The sequence below is a fragment of the Solanum verrucosum genome, unplaced genomic scaffold (assembly GCF_900185275.1).
Source record: "Solanum verrucosum unplaced genomic scaffold, falcon-dt-bn FXZP01000281.1, whole genome shotgun sequence".
NCBI lineage: Eukaryota > Viridiplantae > Streptophyta > Magnoliopsida > Solanales > Solanaceae > Solanum > Solanum verrucosum.
This window is the reverse complement of record NW_026020554.1, coordinates 849304-867123: the sequence shown is the minus strand read 5'-3', so window position 1 is coordinate 867123 and position 17820 is coordinate 849304. Positions and strand designations below refer to the sequence as shown.

General features: G+C 33.4%; 3 protein-coding genes across 3 annotated transcripts; 1 reads left to right on the top strand and 2 right to left on the bottom strand.

The window, feature by feature from the left end:
- Positions 1 to 409: 409 nt before the first annotated feature.
- LOC125810060 (serine/threonine-protein kinase WNK8-like) lies at positions 410 to 1792 on the bottom strand. Its single transcript, XM_049489576.1, has one exon. The coding sequence runs from the start codon at positions 1566 to 1568 to the stop codon at positions 591 to 593; it is 978 nt and encodes a 325-aa protein (XP_049345533.1). The 5' UTR covers positions 1569 to 1792; the 3' UTR covers positions 410 to 590.
- A 1745-nt stretch (positions 1793 to 3537) lies between these two features.
- LOC125810038 (probable hexosyltransferase MUCI70) lies at positions 3538 to 8997 on the top strand. The gene is made up of 10 exons (XM_049489552.1): positions 3538 to 3667; positions 3997 to 4364; positions 4953 to 5189; positions 5325 to 5520; positions 5714 to 5823; positions 5907 to 6106; positions 6985 to 7088; positions 7895 to 8082; positions 8179 to 8378; positions 8725 to 8997. Exons 2-10 carry the CDS (start codon positions 4238 to 4240, stop codon positions 8941 to 8943), a joined length of 1581 nt encoding a protein of 526 aa, XP_049345509.1. The 5' UTR covers positions 3538 to 3667; positions 3997 to 4237; the 3' UTR covers positions 8944 to 8997.
- Positions 8998 to 10289: 1292 nt separating this feature from the next.
- LOC125810125 (pentatricopeptide repeat-containing protein At2g20710, mitochondrial-like) lies at positions 10290 to 10682 on the bottom strand. Its single transcript, XM_049489651.1, has one exon. The coding sequence runs from the start codon at positions 10680 to 10682 to the stop codon at positions 10290 to 10292; it is 393 nt and encodes a 130-aa protein (XP_049345608.1).
- Positions 10683 to 17820: the final 7138 nt, after the last annotated feature.

The window sequence follows — 17820 nt, the reverse complement described above, 5'->3', positions numbered from 1 at the left end:
AATTATATGTGCTTTCAACTTTCTGAATTGAATTTTCCTTTGATCAGCTTTAAAATGCAGTCAATAGTCTGGACTCTAGATGTATTAGCCAGCACTTCCATCAAATTTAACAAAACTATTTGTAGTTACACAAGGAACACAAAATTTATAAAAACTAACAGAAACTGATAAAACCAACATCAAGCAGACCATTGTTGATCAAAGCAAAAAAAAGAAGAAAGAAGAATTTTCAGCCCAACTGATAAACTCAAAATCAGAAATCCCTATCACAAACATGAATAAGAGCATCAATTGAAAGAGTTCAACATCACCAATAACAGTTTAACATAACTCATAGTAATGGTCTTTAATATATTGTTGTGACAATTCGCTAAAGATAGAACACCATGAAAGTACGATACGTAGAAGATACATAACATATTAAGGATTTAACTTATATATCAAGAAGATGTATTTGCTTTCTCAATAGCCAAGTCACAACTAAATTCTAACATTAACAAAGAATTCTGGAAAAGAAAAATGCTCATTACTCCAACAAAGAATCAATCAATCCAAAACAAGAAGGCGTGAGATCCATCCTATACCAATCATCACACCAAACATAAATTCCTAATATCCCTAGCATAACAATGAAATCCTCTCAAAGGATGACAAATTACAAAACTAGCAGCAGCAGCAGGAGCACAAGCCTCCAACTCCAATGTTGACGATCCATCGTTGTATAAAAAGAATGAATCTTTCAGCAACTCTTCGGCAGATGGCCTAACAGACATGGGAAGCATGCATTTCTCAATAATATCTTTCAATCTAGAGTCCTTCACCTTTCCGAGAGACGCAGGCTTTAAACCAGTGTACACTTTCTTAAATATTTGAATCCCATTGCTACATTCCATATACGGATATTCACCAGTAACCATCTCAAGAAGACACATTCCGAATGAATATATATCAACCAACTCGTTGTATTCTCCATCGTAACACTCTGGAGCCATGAATTCCGGGGTACCTTTAGCCTCTTTCTCTTTCACAAACTTACCCTCCATAACACAAATCGCCAACCCAAAATCTCCAAGAGTAATTTCCTTCCCACCACTATCAACAAACACATTGTCACACTTAATATCTCGATGGATGATCTTAGGGTTTTGGCAATGGAGAAAGCTCAAACCTTCAAGAATCTGCCTGCCCCAATTTTTAATACTCACCAAATCAGCACCAACACCATTATCATTATCATCAGAATTCGCAAGATACTTTTTCAAGCTACCCGAAGGGAATAACTCTGTAATCATGTTAAGAATTTTGGACTTGGAATCGAACCAATAACAGAAACACTTCATAACCCTTTCATGGTTCAACGATTTCAACAAAATACCCTCAGCGAACAACTTTTCAGGGTTTTCTAATGCTTCATCTACTACGATTTGGTTCCAAGCAATTTCAATTTGCACAACACGATCATACCCTATGTACACTTCTTTATAAGCCCCTCCACCCAACATATCACTGTATCTAATAAACCTACCACACGGAGATTTCTCTACAACTCTGCGTAACTCGCAATTCATCGCGAAAAGTCGAAAACACAGAGATCGAAACAGAAAAAAAGATTACTGGTTTTCAAAAAAAGGTTCGATTGCAGCTGAGAAAGAATCCATCATCATCATCAATGAAAAACTTGGTTGAAAACACATGAATTTCTTCATTGATCGGAACTGAAGGAAGCAAAAGAGTTGATGAGAAAAAATTGTATACAGAGAAATTACCTAATTCGAGTCCAACTGAGATTCGGATCAATAAAAATTAGGGCTTCTTTTCTTCCTACTTATATCCCGATTTGGATGGCAAAAAAGATGACAAAATTACACGGATAAACAAAAATATACTCATATGTCAAAAATAGCACTGCTTAATGTTTTGAAAAATGTGTTAGATAATAAATAATACTTATTTAGTAGTAAGGGTAAAATAGACATAAAGGGTAAATTATCTTTTGATTTTCTAAATTGGACAATTATTACTGAACAACTATTTTTTAGTATATTGTTGGACGGAGGGAGTACTAGTTAATTAGCTATAATTTGAATTAATTACGGCTCACAACTTAATTTTAGTTGTAATTATGTGCGGCTCTCTCCACTATCTGGCCTCTTTTCTCGCTTTATACATATACAAATATAAATTATACATATACATATATAGTTATATGATAGATATACAAATGCAATAGCCTCTCTCCACTCTCTGGACTCTCTCAATCTCGCTCGCCAAATATACAAATACATATGTATATTAGTTACATATATATAATTTATACATATACAATTCGACAGATATACATATACAACTCGTTTCTCTCCACTCTCTTCCCTCTCTCGCTCGCCTCTCTCCACTCTCTACCCTCTCTCACTTGCCTCTCTCATCCCTCTTCGAATTTCTCTTGCCTCTCTCCTCCCTCTAACATGTAACTATGAATCGTAATTACCAAATTATAGCTATGAAGCCTAATTAAAATTATTTTAGTGGCTATTTGTGAAAGTTTCCCAAAAAAATATATAAGTAATTAATTTAAGTACTAGTATAAGGGCCTGTTTGGATTGACTTTTGACTTATGACTTATAAGCCAAAAGCCACAAGTTAGGATTTCTAACTTATGACTTTTGGCTTATTTTTGTTATTTTGACTTTAAAATAAGTGCTTATAAGCACTTTTTTAACTTTACCCAAACACTTCAAAACTGTTTAAAACCTATTTTGACTTAAAAGCACCTAAAATAAGTCAATCCAAACAGGCACTAAATTTTTTAAGTAATATCCTTTTTTTTCTTTTCAAACAGAGAGTGATATAAGAATTATGGAATTTAATTAACAAGGGTTCTTTTTAAAATTAAAAATAATCTTATTTTTAATTTTATTTTTAGTAAACAATATTTTGGAGTTTATTAAGTTAATTAACACCTATTTGACATTGATGTCGAGAAAAAAACATTTTTTTGAAAAATTAATTGTTTTGTTAATCAGTAAAACTGTTTTCAAATGAACTGTTAGGAAAAAACTAAAAAAATTGTTTTTTTTTTAAAAAAGAAAAAGAAAGTAAAAGTAGAAAATTATTTACATAAAGATTAATACAAATTTACCAATTTATGTAGTAGTATAATTTAACTTGAGATAGAGTTCTAAAAAGAAAAAATAAGGATTGTTAATAAATATGTGATTGTTTTTGGGAAGGTAAGCCATTCACATCGTGTTTTAATTAATTTATTTATTATAGTATATTTAATTAATATATATAGAAAAAACTTTATGAAGAAATTATACAGACATATCCGCCATGCAAATGGAAAATTAAGTTCCTAAATTATAGTAGTTATATTTTTTCTTGTACTCCTTTTAAAATTATTATTATCTTTTGATTCTATACCTGAAGAAGCAGCTTATTGTTTTTCAATTCTGATTTGTAAGATTTAATTGAATAGTGGGTCTTGATTTGATTTTTGGTTTTATTTCTGGGATTTTGTTTTTGGTGAATTGTTTTTTTTTTTTATGGTTGAATTTAGTGGAAAGATTTGAACTTTAGAATGAAAAAAGTTGGATTTTCTGGTTAATTGTTGATTCTGTGATCATTTGGTGAGTTGGGTTTTGGTGAATTTATTGGTTTGTTTCTCTGTGTGGAGGATTTTGTTGAAGTAGTCCACATTAGGAGGTGAATTTTGTACCAAAATTGAACTTTAGAAAGGAAAAAAGTTGGATTTACTGGTTAATTTTTTATTCTGTGATCATTTGGTAAGTTGGATCTCGTTTTTCTTGTTGAAATTAGTGGGTTTTATCTCAGTTTGGGGGATTTTGTTGAAGTAGTCAGCATTAGGAGGTGAGTTTTGTACCAAGATTTGAACTTTAGAAAGGAAAAAGTTTGATTTTCTGGTTAATTGTTGATTGAGTGATCATTTGGTGAGTTGGGTCTCGTTTTTCTTGTCGAATTTAGTGAGTTTTATCTCAGTTTGGGGGATTTTGTTGAAGTAGTCAGCATTAGGAGGTGAGTTTTGTATCAAGATTTGAACACTAGGAAGATAACATTTGCATGTTTATGAGAAGAATGAGGACAATGAGAGGTGAAGTAGGAGTATTGAGGGAACAACAATGACTACAGAGTCATTGGGTTTCTGTCCTTCTGGAAGTTATGGTTCTTTTGCTGCAATAATTCTGCTACATCACAAACTACACCCTGAAAGCCACCAAAAATGTTTAAGGAGAAAGAAGGATTGTTCCCCGGGATTCACAAATTCGCACCAAGAAAGAAGGTGGGGATGCTTCTACTGTGTGCAGTTTCACTAGCAGTTTTCCTGTGGGTCGTGTTTGTTGACAAAGGTTAGATCTCTAATCTTTTGACATTGCTGCTTTCTGGATTTTCTTACTAGTTCAGACTGATGCATGTTGATAGACTGATTGTTTGATTAGGACTTTCAACTTTCAACATACTGGTGCACACTTTATTTTGATACATTCAATGTGATTCTGTTTTTATTAGTGCTGATTGAAACTTGAGTTACAGTTTGTCGTTCTAACCCTCTGGGAAATAGCATGTTTGATTATACGTGGTGACACGAAATTAACAATCTTATATAGCTTTGTGTTGCAATTTTAAAACTTGTGTTTTTTGTCATCTTAATTACTCTTTGAGCTTGCTAGATGCTGGAATCGTTACCTCGGTTTGATGGCATTTTGCTTTGGCTCTTTTTAAGCTTTTCTTCATAAGGTAAGTTTCTGATTATGTCTCGTTTACACGGGAAGATTCTCATCTAACACAGTACATTATTTTAATCTTCTTCCTGGACATGGATAAATAAATGAGTTGATTTTGTTGTTTGATGTGACGTGGGTGATAGAATATGGCAATGCCCTTTCATCACTTTGTTTTTGGCTTCTGACAGCCTCTGCAATTCTACTCTTTCATAGGTGAAGCACAAGAAAGTAACCCCCCCATAGGCAATAGGTTATTTCGAGAAGCTGGACAGAAGGATAATTCTACTACTATTGAGTCGGTAGAACGAACTAATGCTGGACAAAGTGCATGGACTGTCCAACCTCCTCCTCCTGTATATTTTAAAGGATACACTCTTCCTCCTGGGAATCCATGTGAAAGCTTCACATTGCCACCCCCGCCAGCAGATAAAAAGAGGACGGGACCAAGGCGTAAGTTAAAATCTGTCATACACTTTTCAAACATAGGATTTTAAATATGTCGCTGTCAATTTTTCTCTCTGATGGACTGTTTAGGTGAGAAAATGTAAGCTGCAGATTCTTAACTGGATGTTTACATTCTTTCAGCATGTCCAGTATGCTACCTCCCTGTTGAACAAGCTATTGCACTAATGCCTGATGCACCATCCTTTTCTCCTGGGGTTAGCAATTTGACTTACATTCATGAAGAAAATTCAGAGAAACCCGAGTTCGGAGGATATCCTTCACTGGTGCAAAGGAATGATTCATATGATGTAAGAGAGTCCATGAGTGTGCATTGTGGGTATGATATTTTTTCCACCTGGGCAGTTCTAGTAATATACAGCTTCACCCACCTTTTTTTCTTTTGAATTTCGAATTTTTCTATTGGCTTCATCTATAAGATACTGATGGATAGAGTTGTAAATTATTGCACATTTCACAATGTGTCTTACTTCGTTTCGTTTGTTTATTTCTTCTGCAAATCCACGTGATAGATTTGTTAAAGGAATCAGGCCTGGACATCAAACAGGTTTTGACATTGATGATTCTGACCTTCATGAGATGGAATCTTGTCGAGGTGTCGTTGTGGCATCAGCAATATTTGGTATGGATCTTTCAGTTCACGTGCTGACTCATTTCATGTTGAATCTGCTGGCTATGATTTGTAACAAGTACATTCTTGGACAGGCGCTTTTGATTTGATAAGGCAACCAAAAAATATCAGCGAATATGCCAAGAAAAATGTCTGCTTCCATATGTTTGTGGATGAACAAACTGAAGTTTTTTTAAGAAACTCTAGTGAGCTAGATGGTTCCATGAGAGTTGGCTTATGGAAAATTGTCACTGTTCACAACCTCCCTTATGATGATCCGAGGCGAAATGGGAAGGTTGGTATTCTCAATGATAACATCACCTATATTGAATAGTAGTTAAAATTTGCAAGCATTATTAGTTGGTGATGAGTATTTATTAGAGTACATATCACTGAAAGGAGAATAGCTATGTTAAGAACTGAAAGGAGAATAGCTATGTAAAGAACAGAAAGGAGTATGTGCCAATTTTCTTCTCTTTTTGGTTTCCACAAACCAACTCCCTCCCATCCCCCAACCCAACCCAACCCAAAAGGTAATTCCAGAATTTTCAGGTTATTGACATCTATGCCTCATTTGTTAGGATTGCTTTTCATTCAGATTATGATCACTGATTTCTCCCTCTATTTTCATCTGCATGATTGCCTTTTAGTATCGTACTTTGCATTTTCTATTTGGATTGAAATGACAAGGCTATGTTGTTTTTCTTTTTCGACAATGGTGGTGTCAAGCCTAGCTTGCATGCACCTCGACTATTCCACTGGGTGCCTGCCACCTCCTGCAACACAGATAACTTTGCCACCAAGGCTTAGGCAGATGGGAAGAACTGACCTAGTGGTTTTTTTTTCTATTGGGATTTGAACCCTAGCCTCCCATGGGTTTTACCCACTTCATTTGCCACCAAACCACGCCCTTTGGTGCAATAAGGCTCTATTCTTTCTAACTTCCTTTTGTTAGGCACTGTTTGTTCTTTCCCTATCCCATTTAACTTTTGTTCGATCAGTATTCTTCGGCTATGTGTATATGCTCATGAAATTATTACCTAATGGTATAGAAAAGCTTTTCAGTACTTGAGAACCATCCATTGTATGATAGCTGAGTGCTTCAAGTTCACCTACCTAGACTGGTATCATTTGTAAAATTCTCCAACTAATTTGTATTTGTTGACATTTCAGGTTCCAAAGCTTCTGCTTCATAGGATCTTTCCCAATGCTCGTTATTCTCTGTGGATTGATGCAAAACTTGAGCTGGTTGTCGATCCCTATCAAATACTTGAAAGGTACATCTAAGACTAAATACACCATTCCATATATTCAAAGCAATAACCATGATGTTGCTTTCTCTCGGTTAAATTCTGTCTCTTGACTAATAACAGTACAGGCTTCTGTAGAGCCTCCCATATGACCTTCTAAAAGGTGTAGGACATTTCTTCCCCTGATTTGTCATTAGATCATTTCACCAAGAGTTTCTAGCTAGAAGCAACTATAATAAAGCATACGGTGCTGGCGGCTCTTAATCATAGTAGCCTCCACATGCTTTTATCGGCTTTCTGTAGAAAAGGTAATAACAAAAGAGTAAAGTTTCCGGAAATGCTAAATGTTTGTTGCTAATAAATTTTAATCACCTCTCTGACTTGCTATAGCCTGGAGATCTTCTATCATTTTTATCATATCAAAATTGATTTTTCTGCTACATGTCAGTATTGCAAAATGATAGATATTGTCACTATTGTGTTATGAACAGTGCTAACGCGTTCTGGACACCTTCGACAATGCTTTTGCAATTTTTTGACACCTTACAATAATGAATAAAACATACATGTTTTTTTTTTCCTTCAAAAAGATGAATAAGTCATACATGAAAATTGTTCTTGTCGCGTGACATAGATTAAGAGCAAACGTGAGGAAGTGCTAAATGGCCCTAATCCTATTTATTACAAGGAAACTATCTTACTGATCAGGGGATTGCCCTTCTGATAGAAGGGGTCATATAAGTCTGCAAACATTGAATGCTGGGCTAGTGATGCAGAGCTTTTGTTCTTACTGCTTAGTCGAAACCTTTCTTTCACTTATGTTTCAATTTCAGGTTCTTGTGGAGAAAAAATGTCAGCTTTGCAATATCAAAGCATTATAGGCGCTTTGATGTGTTTGTAGAAGCAGAAGCTAACAAAGCTGCTGCAAAGTTTGACAATGCTTCCATTGACTTTCAAGTTGAATTCTATAAAAAGGAAGGTCTAACTCCTTATTCCGCAGCTAAACTTCCTATTACAAGTGGTAATGATGTAAACCTCCTTTCTCTTATCTTTTTCACAAATCTGATATAGACATTTTCTCTCCGATGAATGTTTTAGCATACTATTTTACATGCAGATGTCCCTGAGGGATGTGTAGTAGTAAGGGAGCACATTCCAGTTTCCAATCTCTTTGCTTGTCTTTGGTTTAACGAAGTGGATCGTTTTACTCCAAGAGACCAAATTAGCTTCGCCATTGTGAGGGACAAGATCATGTCAAAGACAAATTGGACATTGAATATGTTCTTGGACTGTGAAAGACGCAACTTTGTGGTTCAGGTGATCTTTTGTGTTTTGCCTTTTGGATTTTCAAAGATCTATGCTCTGATAATGGAATGGAAAAGAAAAAAAAGGAGATGTGCCTCCCCGCACCAGATTTCTTTTTGAATTCACACCAAATCTTCATAATATGCTAAGATTCTTATGGGCCTCGTAGGAAAAATGCAATGTGCAGTTGCATGATACGTGACTACTTCTCGAGTTGACATTTTATTCTTGAACTGCTCTTTTTTCTTCTGTTCTTCCTTTCAAAAAATGATGATATCAGTTCAGTAGACATTGAATCTCTGTTATATGATAGGATATAATAGATTGGCTATCTGTTATACTCTTTTATTATCTACAGGGGTACCACCGCGACATTCTTGAGCACTGGTCTTCCCCACCTCCCCCTGGTGCTACTGAAATTATTCATCCTCCACCGCCTGTACCTGATGAAACCCCGCAGACCTCAAGCAACATTACAACGTCAAGTTCAGTTACTGAGCCATTAAAGAAGGTACCCTCAAAGCGCGGGAGAGACAGGAAAAAGCGTCATAGAAAAGTTATTGGAAATTTTGCTTAAGCAAATTCTTGTTTTTTTTTCCCTTAGCTGTTACAAGGATATGAATTTTGCGGTTAGGAACTGAGATACATGAGCATTATAGCTTTTAACACAAGGAAGTTAATCAAGTTTAGGTGTCAAATTTATTCATTTTTTGTTGTATATAATTGAAGGCTTAACATTTCTTTTTTCCTATCATAGCACTATCATACTGGAAATAGAACTTTCAATTGCTATCTCAGTTACTAAATTTCTATCCCATGTAACTCTTGTTTCTGAAGAAAGTAAAGCATTCAAAGGCATTAACACAATAGCACTAACAAACGCAGAGGTAATGTTTGCGTACATGAACATCTTCTTTACCACCAAAAATGGTAATGTAAGACACTTCTATACTCATGCTTGTCATCTTTTCGTGAATACCATCCAATCAAGTCTTTATTCTTTTATTCTTAAAAATATGGGTGCTAACCAGATTTTCCATTTTATATGCAAGTTCAATAGAATTCTCTAGAGAGTGAGACCACCTAAAGTTGGATTTCCAATTGTAGTTTTTAGTTTGGGGTGCAATAGTAACATAGTTGCTTAGTCATTCTTCCTCTTATGTATTACAATATAGTAGGTGTTTTACTAGCTATCTTTAGCGGAAAATGGACTTAATGGACAAATAAAGGATAGACAAAAATCTGTCATCCTACTCTTTCTAGACCCCGCTTGTAATAGTACTTCCTTTCAATCAACAAGTGGAGAAGAGCTTTCCCTTTACTTCTTTCAATGATGATTGGTGTCCAACCCATCGATAAATATTTGCTACATTCCATTCGCACATGTATCAGGTAATTATGTCCGCTATGATTTAGGCAGATGAAAGAAATTATCTAATTTTTTTAATTTTTTTTTGTCAAAGATTTGAATATGAGACTAGCTATTTTCTTTGCTTTTCCTAGTTTGGCTTAAATAAAATGACCATAGTACCTAGGTATTCATATCAATTCTTCTAACAAGTGATTAGTCTATTACAATTTACATGTATCATAAATTAGTTCTAGATTTTCTGTTTATACAAGTACATGATACTCTGGTATTCCATGATTCACTCAAATTATATAAATTTACTAGTACCTCTTCTTCTTAGCCCAATGACACATAATTCGAAACTCATGATATCCAGCTTTGTCTGCAGCAAGATTCAACATGCCCAACCTACATATCACGTGTTGCTCTCTTATCACTAGCCCAAAACTCTCGAGTTACTAATGTAACAACTGAAGCACATACTCAAAACTAGCTTCTTGCATTGCATGACGTTATGAGGCTCTCAGTTCGCAGTATACAGCCCCCGCTTCAGTTGTTCCTGTTTGGAGTTTTCATTTGTTGATGAAGCACCACAACTTTTCACGAAAAAATGATGAAAAGACACCCTCCACCTCTAAAGACCTCACAAACTCCCCAGCCTTCTCCACATTTCCCTGATTTTCCCAATATTCTACACAGGTACGTAAAGTCTCCTTGCTAGGGATAAATTTAGGCGGGCAGATTGACATTGCCTTGTTCAATGCTTCTATGGCTTTTGAGACCTGATCTTCATGGATATACCCACTTGCCAAATGACACCATGTGATGACAGTAGGAACACCTCCTTTTGATAATCCTCTGTTGAAGAGGGCCTCAGCCTTGCGTAGAAGACCATTTTTACAATATGCGCCAATCAAAAAGTTTGGAATTTGGAAGTCGTAGGATATAACCCCCTTGATTCCCATTCCTCAAATATTTGTTCAACTCCTTCAATGTCATCAAATTTCATTAACGAATTCATCATGCTAATGTAACCTTTGTTATATATTCGTAGATTCTGCTTGAACAGATCCCAAACTCGATGTAGCTCTTCCTTCTTCCAGCTTGCGCATAGAGGTTTAGTAATACACCAAGTACACCCTGCTTATTCTTGCTAGTGGCAAGCATGCCCTCCAGTTTATTCAGCATTGTCAGAGCTTTTTCCACTTGCCCAACATTGAGATACTTCTCTGCGATGATAGAATAAGCATTCCAATCCAATGTGATCCGTTTATCAGATTCCAACATCCTTGCTATTTTATCCATTCCATCAGAATCTCCAACAGCAGCATATGCACTTAACCTGATTATGAGAGTGAACTGGTTAACATTTATACCCTTCCCCTCCATTTCATTCATCATATTGTCCATTTTCTCTCAATCTCCTGTTCGATAATACATGTTCATCATGAAACTGTAGCACAATGGATTATGAGCTAACCCCATATCCTTTACTTTTTGCATGATGGCCTCAGACTTCTCCCTGGCATAGCAGATGAGAAGAGCTGAATAAGTTTGAAAGCCTTTAAATTGCTGCGGGATGCTATTGATATACTTCTCAACTTCTTCTAGACCTTTAACTTTAAAAATCAGATGAATTCACACTCCAATATCAGAATATTCTGGGCTGAAACATCTTTTGTCAGTCATCCAATAAGATACTTGTCGACAGAATTTAGAAGATCACTCAACATGCAACATTGATTAAATCATCTCAGTATGAAATAAGAATGAGCAGCTCGATCTTTTCGCCTTAGACCTCCTGACAGCAAAATTTTGATCTTTCTACATCTTGCAAGGGTGAGGAACTATATCACTTATAATTCGATAAATATTCACATGACAACACAAGTTAATATTTGGTGGTTAAGTATACTATTGGCATTTAAAACACAAAGCCACAACAGAGTTAGGATCACCCTATTAGTGCACAAAATCATGCACAACTTTGATATCTATCAAGAACACACACCAGTCTTTTCTTATTGAAGAAGTATTTATATTTCCGGGATATTATTGTCGTACCAGCAGGATGAAAACATTAGAAACCTAAATATCAAAGACCCTGACTACGACCCTAGGAATCAATAGAGAAACATTGAATTCACAGTATCAGCATGCATAAACAGACTAATGAAGCACCGCGACGTATACAGTGGAGACTTTCAGAGTATTATGCCTAAGCCCATTGAAAATCCTGATAACAACCACAAGCACCACCTCGAAGGTCCTAAGATACAGTTCTATAATCATGATTCCTACCAAAGTTTTTCTCTGCGACAACTCAGTAAGAATACAACTCAAATAGAAGAGCTTTCCAAGGAGAAACAATTAAAAAATGAATAAATTAATAACACTTTTCGACCCACAAACAAGTTAACAATATAAATCCTTTGTATCCAATTTCACTCTATTGACAGAATTCATCACAATTAAACTATTCTTATGCTCATGGGTGGAGGTACAAGCCCAGATAGCTTTTGATCAAATAGTATATCTGTATTAAGAAATTCATTAAATATGTACATATGTTAAATTTAGAACCTAGTTATTACCACTTGAAGTCGTAATCTAGAACCCATAAAGTTGAAATCTTGCCTCCGCCTATGTTAGTTATTCTATTGTTACTTGGGACCAGCTATGCTAAGCAGAGTAAAAAAGACCTAAACTTGCTCCATAAGAAAATTGTTAAGCATCAGCCAATTGGACCTTAATTAACAGAAATGATGGGATTTACCCTTTACCCATTTGTTTAAAAAAACACAAGAAATGGTCTAATTCATAACAAATTGGCTCAAATTCATAGAACAAATGACAGCCTAATTTACAATAGCGCGACTAATAGCAGAGGCGGAGCTAGAGTACAATCTACATAACCCTTTTAACTTTTGACCCTGAATATATAGTAAGAAATCTACTAGATATTACTCCTTATTAGAAGTTAGACTTAGATGGACGAACACTGCTATACATATTTGTACAACAACCAATAAAGATAGTACTTTTAAAGTAGCAACATTCAATATGAACCCTTCAATTTTTATTTTCGGTACACGTGTCTACCTTTTAGTTCAGGGGGAAGACAACTGTTTTCCACTTCTATATGCTCCTTCTACTTTAACTCTATTACTAAAAATTTATGCAAAATTGATGGTTCTCTAATTTCAAATGGATTGTTTTCCATTGTTGCTTGGTGGGCATTTTTTTTATGGTTATATTTTTTCTTTTTCTGATCAGTTTTCTTCTCCTAAATAAATATTTATGAGTATTCTATATTGAGATGTTCATAATGGTATGACCAATTTTCTATGGTAATAATTTTGTTTAAATATGTTCTTCTCATTGATTTATAATATGTTGTATCGATTGTTTATAGGTGTGAAGAGACTCAGGGCTAAGAAATTGGTTGATCAAAGTTATTGCATGTGAGTATTTTGCCATTGTTTTGCTTGTTGTTGAAAGTTATATATCCCCAAATTTATGTTGTCTTCGTAAAAACTTGAATGCTAGCATTACAGATTTTTTTCTCAAAATAATTACTTAGATCTTCTGAGAGTTACAGTAGTTTAAACTAATATACCAATTGTTGATTAACATGAATCTTCACTTTATTATTGCTTTTATTTCTATTCGTAATTTTTCGAGATGTTTCATTGGGTATGTTGTTGTTTTTGTATCTTTGTCCATGTAGTAGCACTTTGTTTGCGTAAAATAGACATGCACTGCTCTAAAATTTTGTTTCAATAAGAAAAAATTTGGACCCTTTTTTAAAGGGAATAACCCCAACTCCGAGTTTAACCTTAATTTATTTACCTTTCTTACAATTGCTTTATTTATTTTTCTAACCAAGGTAGGCCTTTCATTCAATTTTCTCTTTGTAGTTACAGAGTCGTAGGCTAATTCATTTCATTTTCACTCTCTCATTTGAGAGTGTGGAAAGATTTAGCGGAGTTTTGAGATTATGAAGTTTATTTTAAAGTGTTTCTTTTATTTAGATTATTTGAAGAAATATATATTGTTTAGATTAATCAACATGAGATGGACATATTTATGATTGCAGGTTATTTCTCGAGTACTTTATTAGTCATTACAAACTACTATTATTATCAACTAACGAAGAATGAACTTACTTTCTGTTTAATAGGTATTATACATGTCAGTTATTTTTTACCGAGTTTTCTATATCATACATTTTGTGATGTTTCTTTAATTTCTTTAATATATATTATTCCACTTCCTTCTCAGTCATTTGAAGCTTAAAGAAAGAATCAACAATACATATTCCGTTGAATGTCTATCCTGATTTGCCGGTACATCGTGTTTATTATTAACTTGTTTGTAGCAGTTGCATCAAAGGTTTGATGAAATTTTATAAAAAATGATTGACAAAGGTTTTTTTCTAAGTGGGGGTAGGGGAAGGGAAAATGGAAAGGGAATTACAAGGTTAGGGTTCAGGTAGCCAGTCAGCTACTAAAATTCTCTATTGACCAACGTAAGTTCTTTTAAGGAAGCACTATTATTTTAGATGTCCAGGCAATAATGTGGAAATACAGTATTGTTCAAGTGGCTTTCTATGCAAGTAAAAGGTTACGAAAACATAAAACTTCATTGTCATACTTAATGACTGGAGTAAGTGATTTTATGTTTCTACTAAACATTTAGAGAAATGGATAGTTATGAGAGTAAAAATTATTAAATGGTTTAGATGATTAATAAACAAAGTGGAAATGTGAGTGATCTACTATTGAGTTCCTGTCATATCAGAGTCAACAACTTTGTTCGAACTGATCGTTACACGTTTGTGAGCAATTTTGTAAAAATAACCTAAAAATAAAGAGTTATAAGTGACTATTACAAACTCTTACATGGAACTCTGGTGAAGAACTCATGCCTTTGATTTGCTTCATTATATTATGTTCGAATACTAGTTGATTGTATGAAGAACTCCTACTTTACTTTGTTTTATTGAGTTTATTCTAGGATGTGAAATTGAGTTTGCCTTATATGGGTCAATGGTCAATTGATGCATACTGAACGTGAACATCAGTTATGGTATTAGGTGTATTAAACTTTATTGGTGAAATATTGTAAAGATGTACAATTTCTCAACAAATATTAGCTTGGAATTTATGGTATGACAATTTTACTTCATAATGATACATCCGAATTTCTTTTTCTCATTTTTTACAAGTTTAAGTACACTATTGACATAGAAGCTTGTAAATGCTTGAAAAAAGAAAATAGTCCTACTTTTAAAGTTTGTTTATCTCGACTATGCTACACTTGATTTTATGTCTCATTTATGACAATTCACCTGCAACTTCACCATCACATATTCATAGACTTCTTACATGGCAAATGCTACTGTGAATTATCACCCTGCAACTTCACTATCATATATTTATAGACTTCTTACATGATAGATGCTATGGTTAATTTATTCTATTTAATAATATGTTGTTGGTTATTTATTAGAGGTCTGATGGGTATTTTCTTTAATTTATGTTTAGTGCTTTTAACTTTTCTTAAGTCAGTAGTCCCCGAAAGTCAAATTTTGTACAAATTAGTGTTTATGAATATGAAGTTTGGCTAAATTGTTGACTGCTTGAGACTTGACAAACATGTAATCAGAGGACCTATATTTCTAAGAATAATAACTTCTAACAAAAAATTCTAACTTTTTTTTCTTGACCTCCGATTATATGTTAGAAAGGGTACAATATGAGGATGGTTTCAGATTTTTTGTATAAACTTCTTTTTACTATAGATTTACAAAGACAATATAGAAGAAAGGTATAAATTTGTCATTCATAATTTTTTATTTAGTAGGAATAACACTATCAAGTCTTTCTGTATATTTGCTTAAGAAGTATATTAATATGCTTTTTACTTGAATAAATAATATGTTTATTATCCATTTTAGGTGATTCACGGTTAGTGTTGGTGGGGTTGCTCCAAATAAGCCTCTTGATTGTGTTGTTCCATGCCATCTCAATCAATGTTTTACACTGAATAAATTAAAGAAGATATCAGTCACACAGTAAATTACTTTTACCATTCAAACCGATGATCTCTGAAATGATACCATTCATTGAAGTTTTATGTCAACAGGTGGAGGATCCTTCAAAGAAAGAAAACTTCATAAATATATTATTAAAAAAATCATTTTATTTATCAAATGACGTGTATTTAGTTTTCTCTCGAATTTACATAGATATTTGAGGCTTATGTACAGTTTTTGCTCATTTTTAAACCAGGAACAAGAGAATGATATCAAAACATATTACAATATTGAGTAATTCTGTTCTAAATTGCTATGCCTGTGCAATCTCTATATGGTTTTTAAGCTAATTGTTGAAATTTTATCTGGATAAATGATCACAAGATTGAAGAAAATTTTAAATGTCTGGAGAGAAGATTGCAGGATTGGTTACAAATAGGCGTTGTGCATCTCTTTTCAGATATCCAGGTTCGTCGACTTCATTAATTTTTTCTTCTTCCCTTTTTTTTTGAGGTATTTTATTCAAATTTCTTGCTGCTTCAGCTAATTTTATAGTTTCAACAAGTTATCTTCATTAGATCCCAATTTTTATCTTCAAAGTATTCTTTTGATATCGTAAACATGTTTACTGCCATTTTGTCTTTATTGGTTAAGGATTGAAATGTTTCTGCACTTCTTCTATGTTAATATTATATACTTCCTCCTCCCAAAATATGAGTCAATAATTTATTTTTCTTTCTATGAAAAAAATTTCATCATTTGTAGCCACATAAATGTTAATGACAATTTTTAGACCTCAATCTTCAAAAGTTTTTTTTCTTTCTTAAACTTCATGCTTGATCAAACACCACCATATAAATTAGGATGGAATATTCATTTCTAACTTGATATTGCATAAATGTGCATCATTGTCTACACAATTCCTCTTTGTTGCAGGAGAATAGATATCATTTGTTTTTTCTAAGTGCATGTGCTATTTTACAAGCCTATCTCACTAAACAATTTCTACTTAATCTTATGCAGGAAATCCATTTCCTCTCAAGTTTCAACTACTACTTAGAGTGTGTTAGTGTCTCTATTGTGCAAGTTAACTTGTAGTTCCAGTGTTATAAGTTGTTGTGAGAACATCTTTAAGCTTCTGCTATAATATCAGTGTTATTTGTCTTTTGTATTGACATTTTGTTGCAACTATTCAATTTGTTAATTTCACAGTTGTGGACATTTGCATTTACTTTGAAAAGGAATTTCAAGATGAGATAATAAGCAAGTAACCCGAGGTCTGCATCAGGCGTGCTAGAGTTTTCAGATACGATAAAATAAACTTGTATTAACTTTAGAAGATATATTTACTTTCTACAATTTCATGTTTGTAAGTATACTAGAGTAAGGTACATAAAACACATTTGTATATTTTGTCATAAGTTAATCAATGAAGGGAATAATATAGTAATGTTTTTAGTTGCTTTTCATAAACTTTTTACAAGAACTTTAAATTTTGATTATTCACGTGAATTGAAACATGAGTAACCTATATTATTCAAAACTATCGCAAAAATACTATAAATCACAACAATTTAATAACTTCAAATATATTTTTAAGAAAACATATAAAAAATCGACTGATCTTCAAATTCCATTTATATCACATAAATTAAAATAAAAAAAATTAATATTTATTGGGCCCATGCTGGCACGGGCACCAAATATATTTATATATATGTGTCACAAATGGAAAAGTCTCAATCAAGGAAGCAACATATATCATTTGCAAATGACTTAAAAAACATTAAAAATTATAATAATTACAAATTTAAAAGCTAAATAATACAATACGTTGACTCTCAGAATTCTATCAGGCTCACATTTATTGGGATAGAAAAAATAACACATATCATTTTAAAATGAACAAAAAAGTATCATAAATAATAATAATTAACAACTTAAAATATCTTAAAGACATTTTAAAAGGGTTAATTTTGTAATTTTATCCATATCACATAAATTAGGACAAACTGACTAGTAATGTACGTTATTTGAAAGTTACATAAAAATATCATAAATCA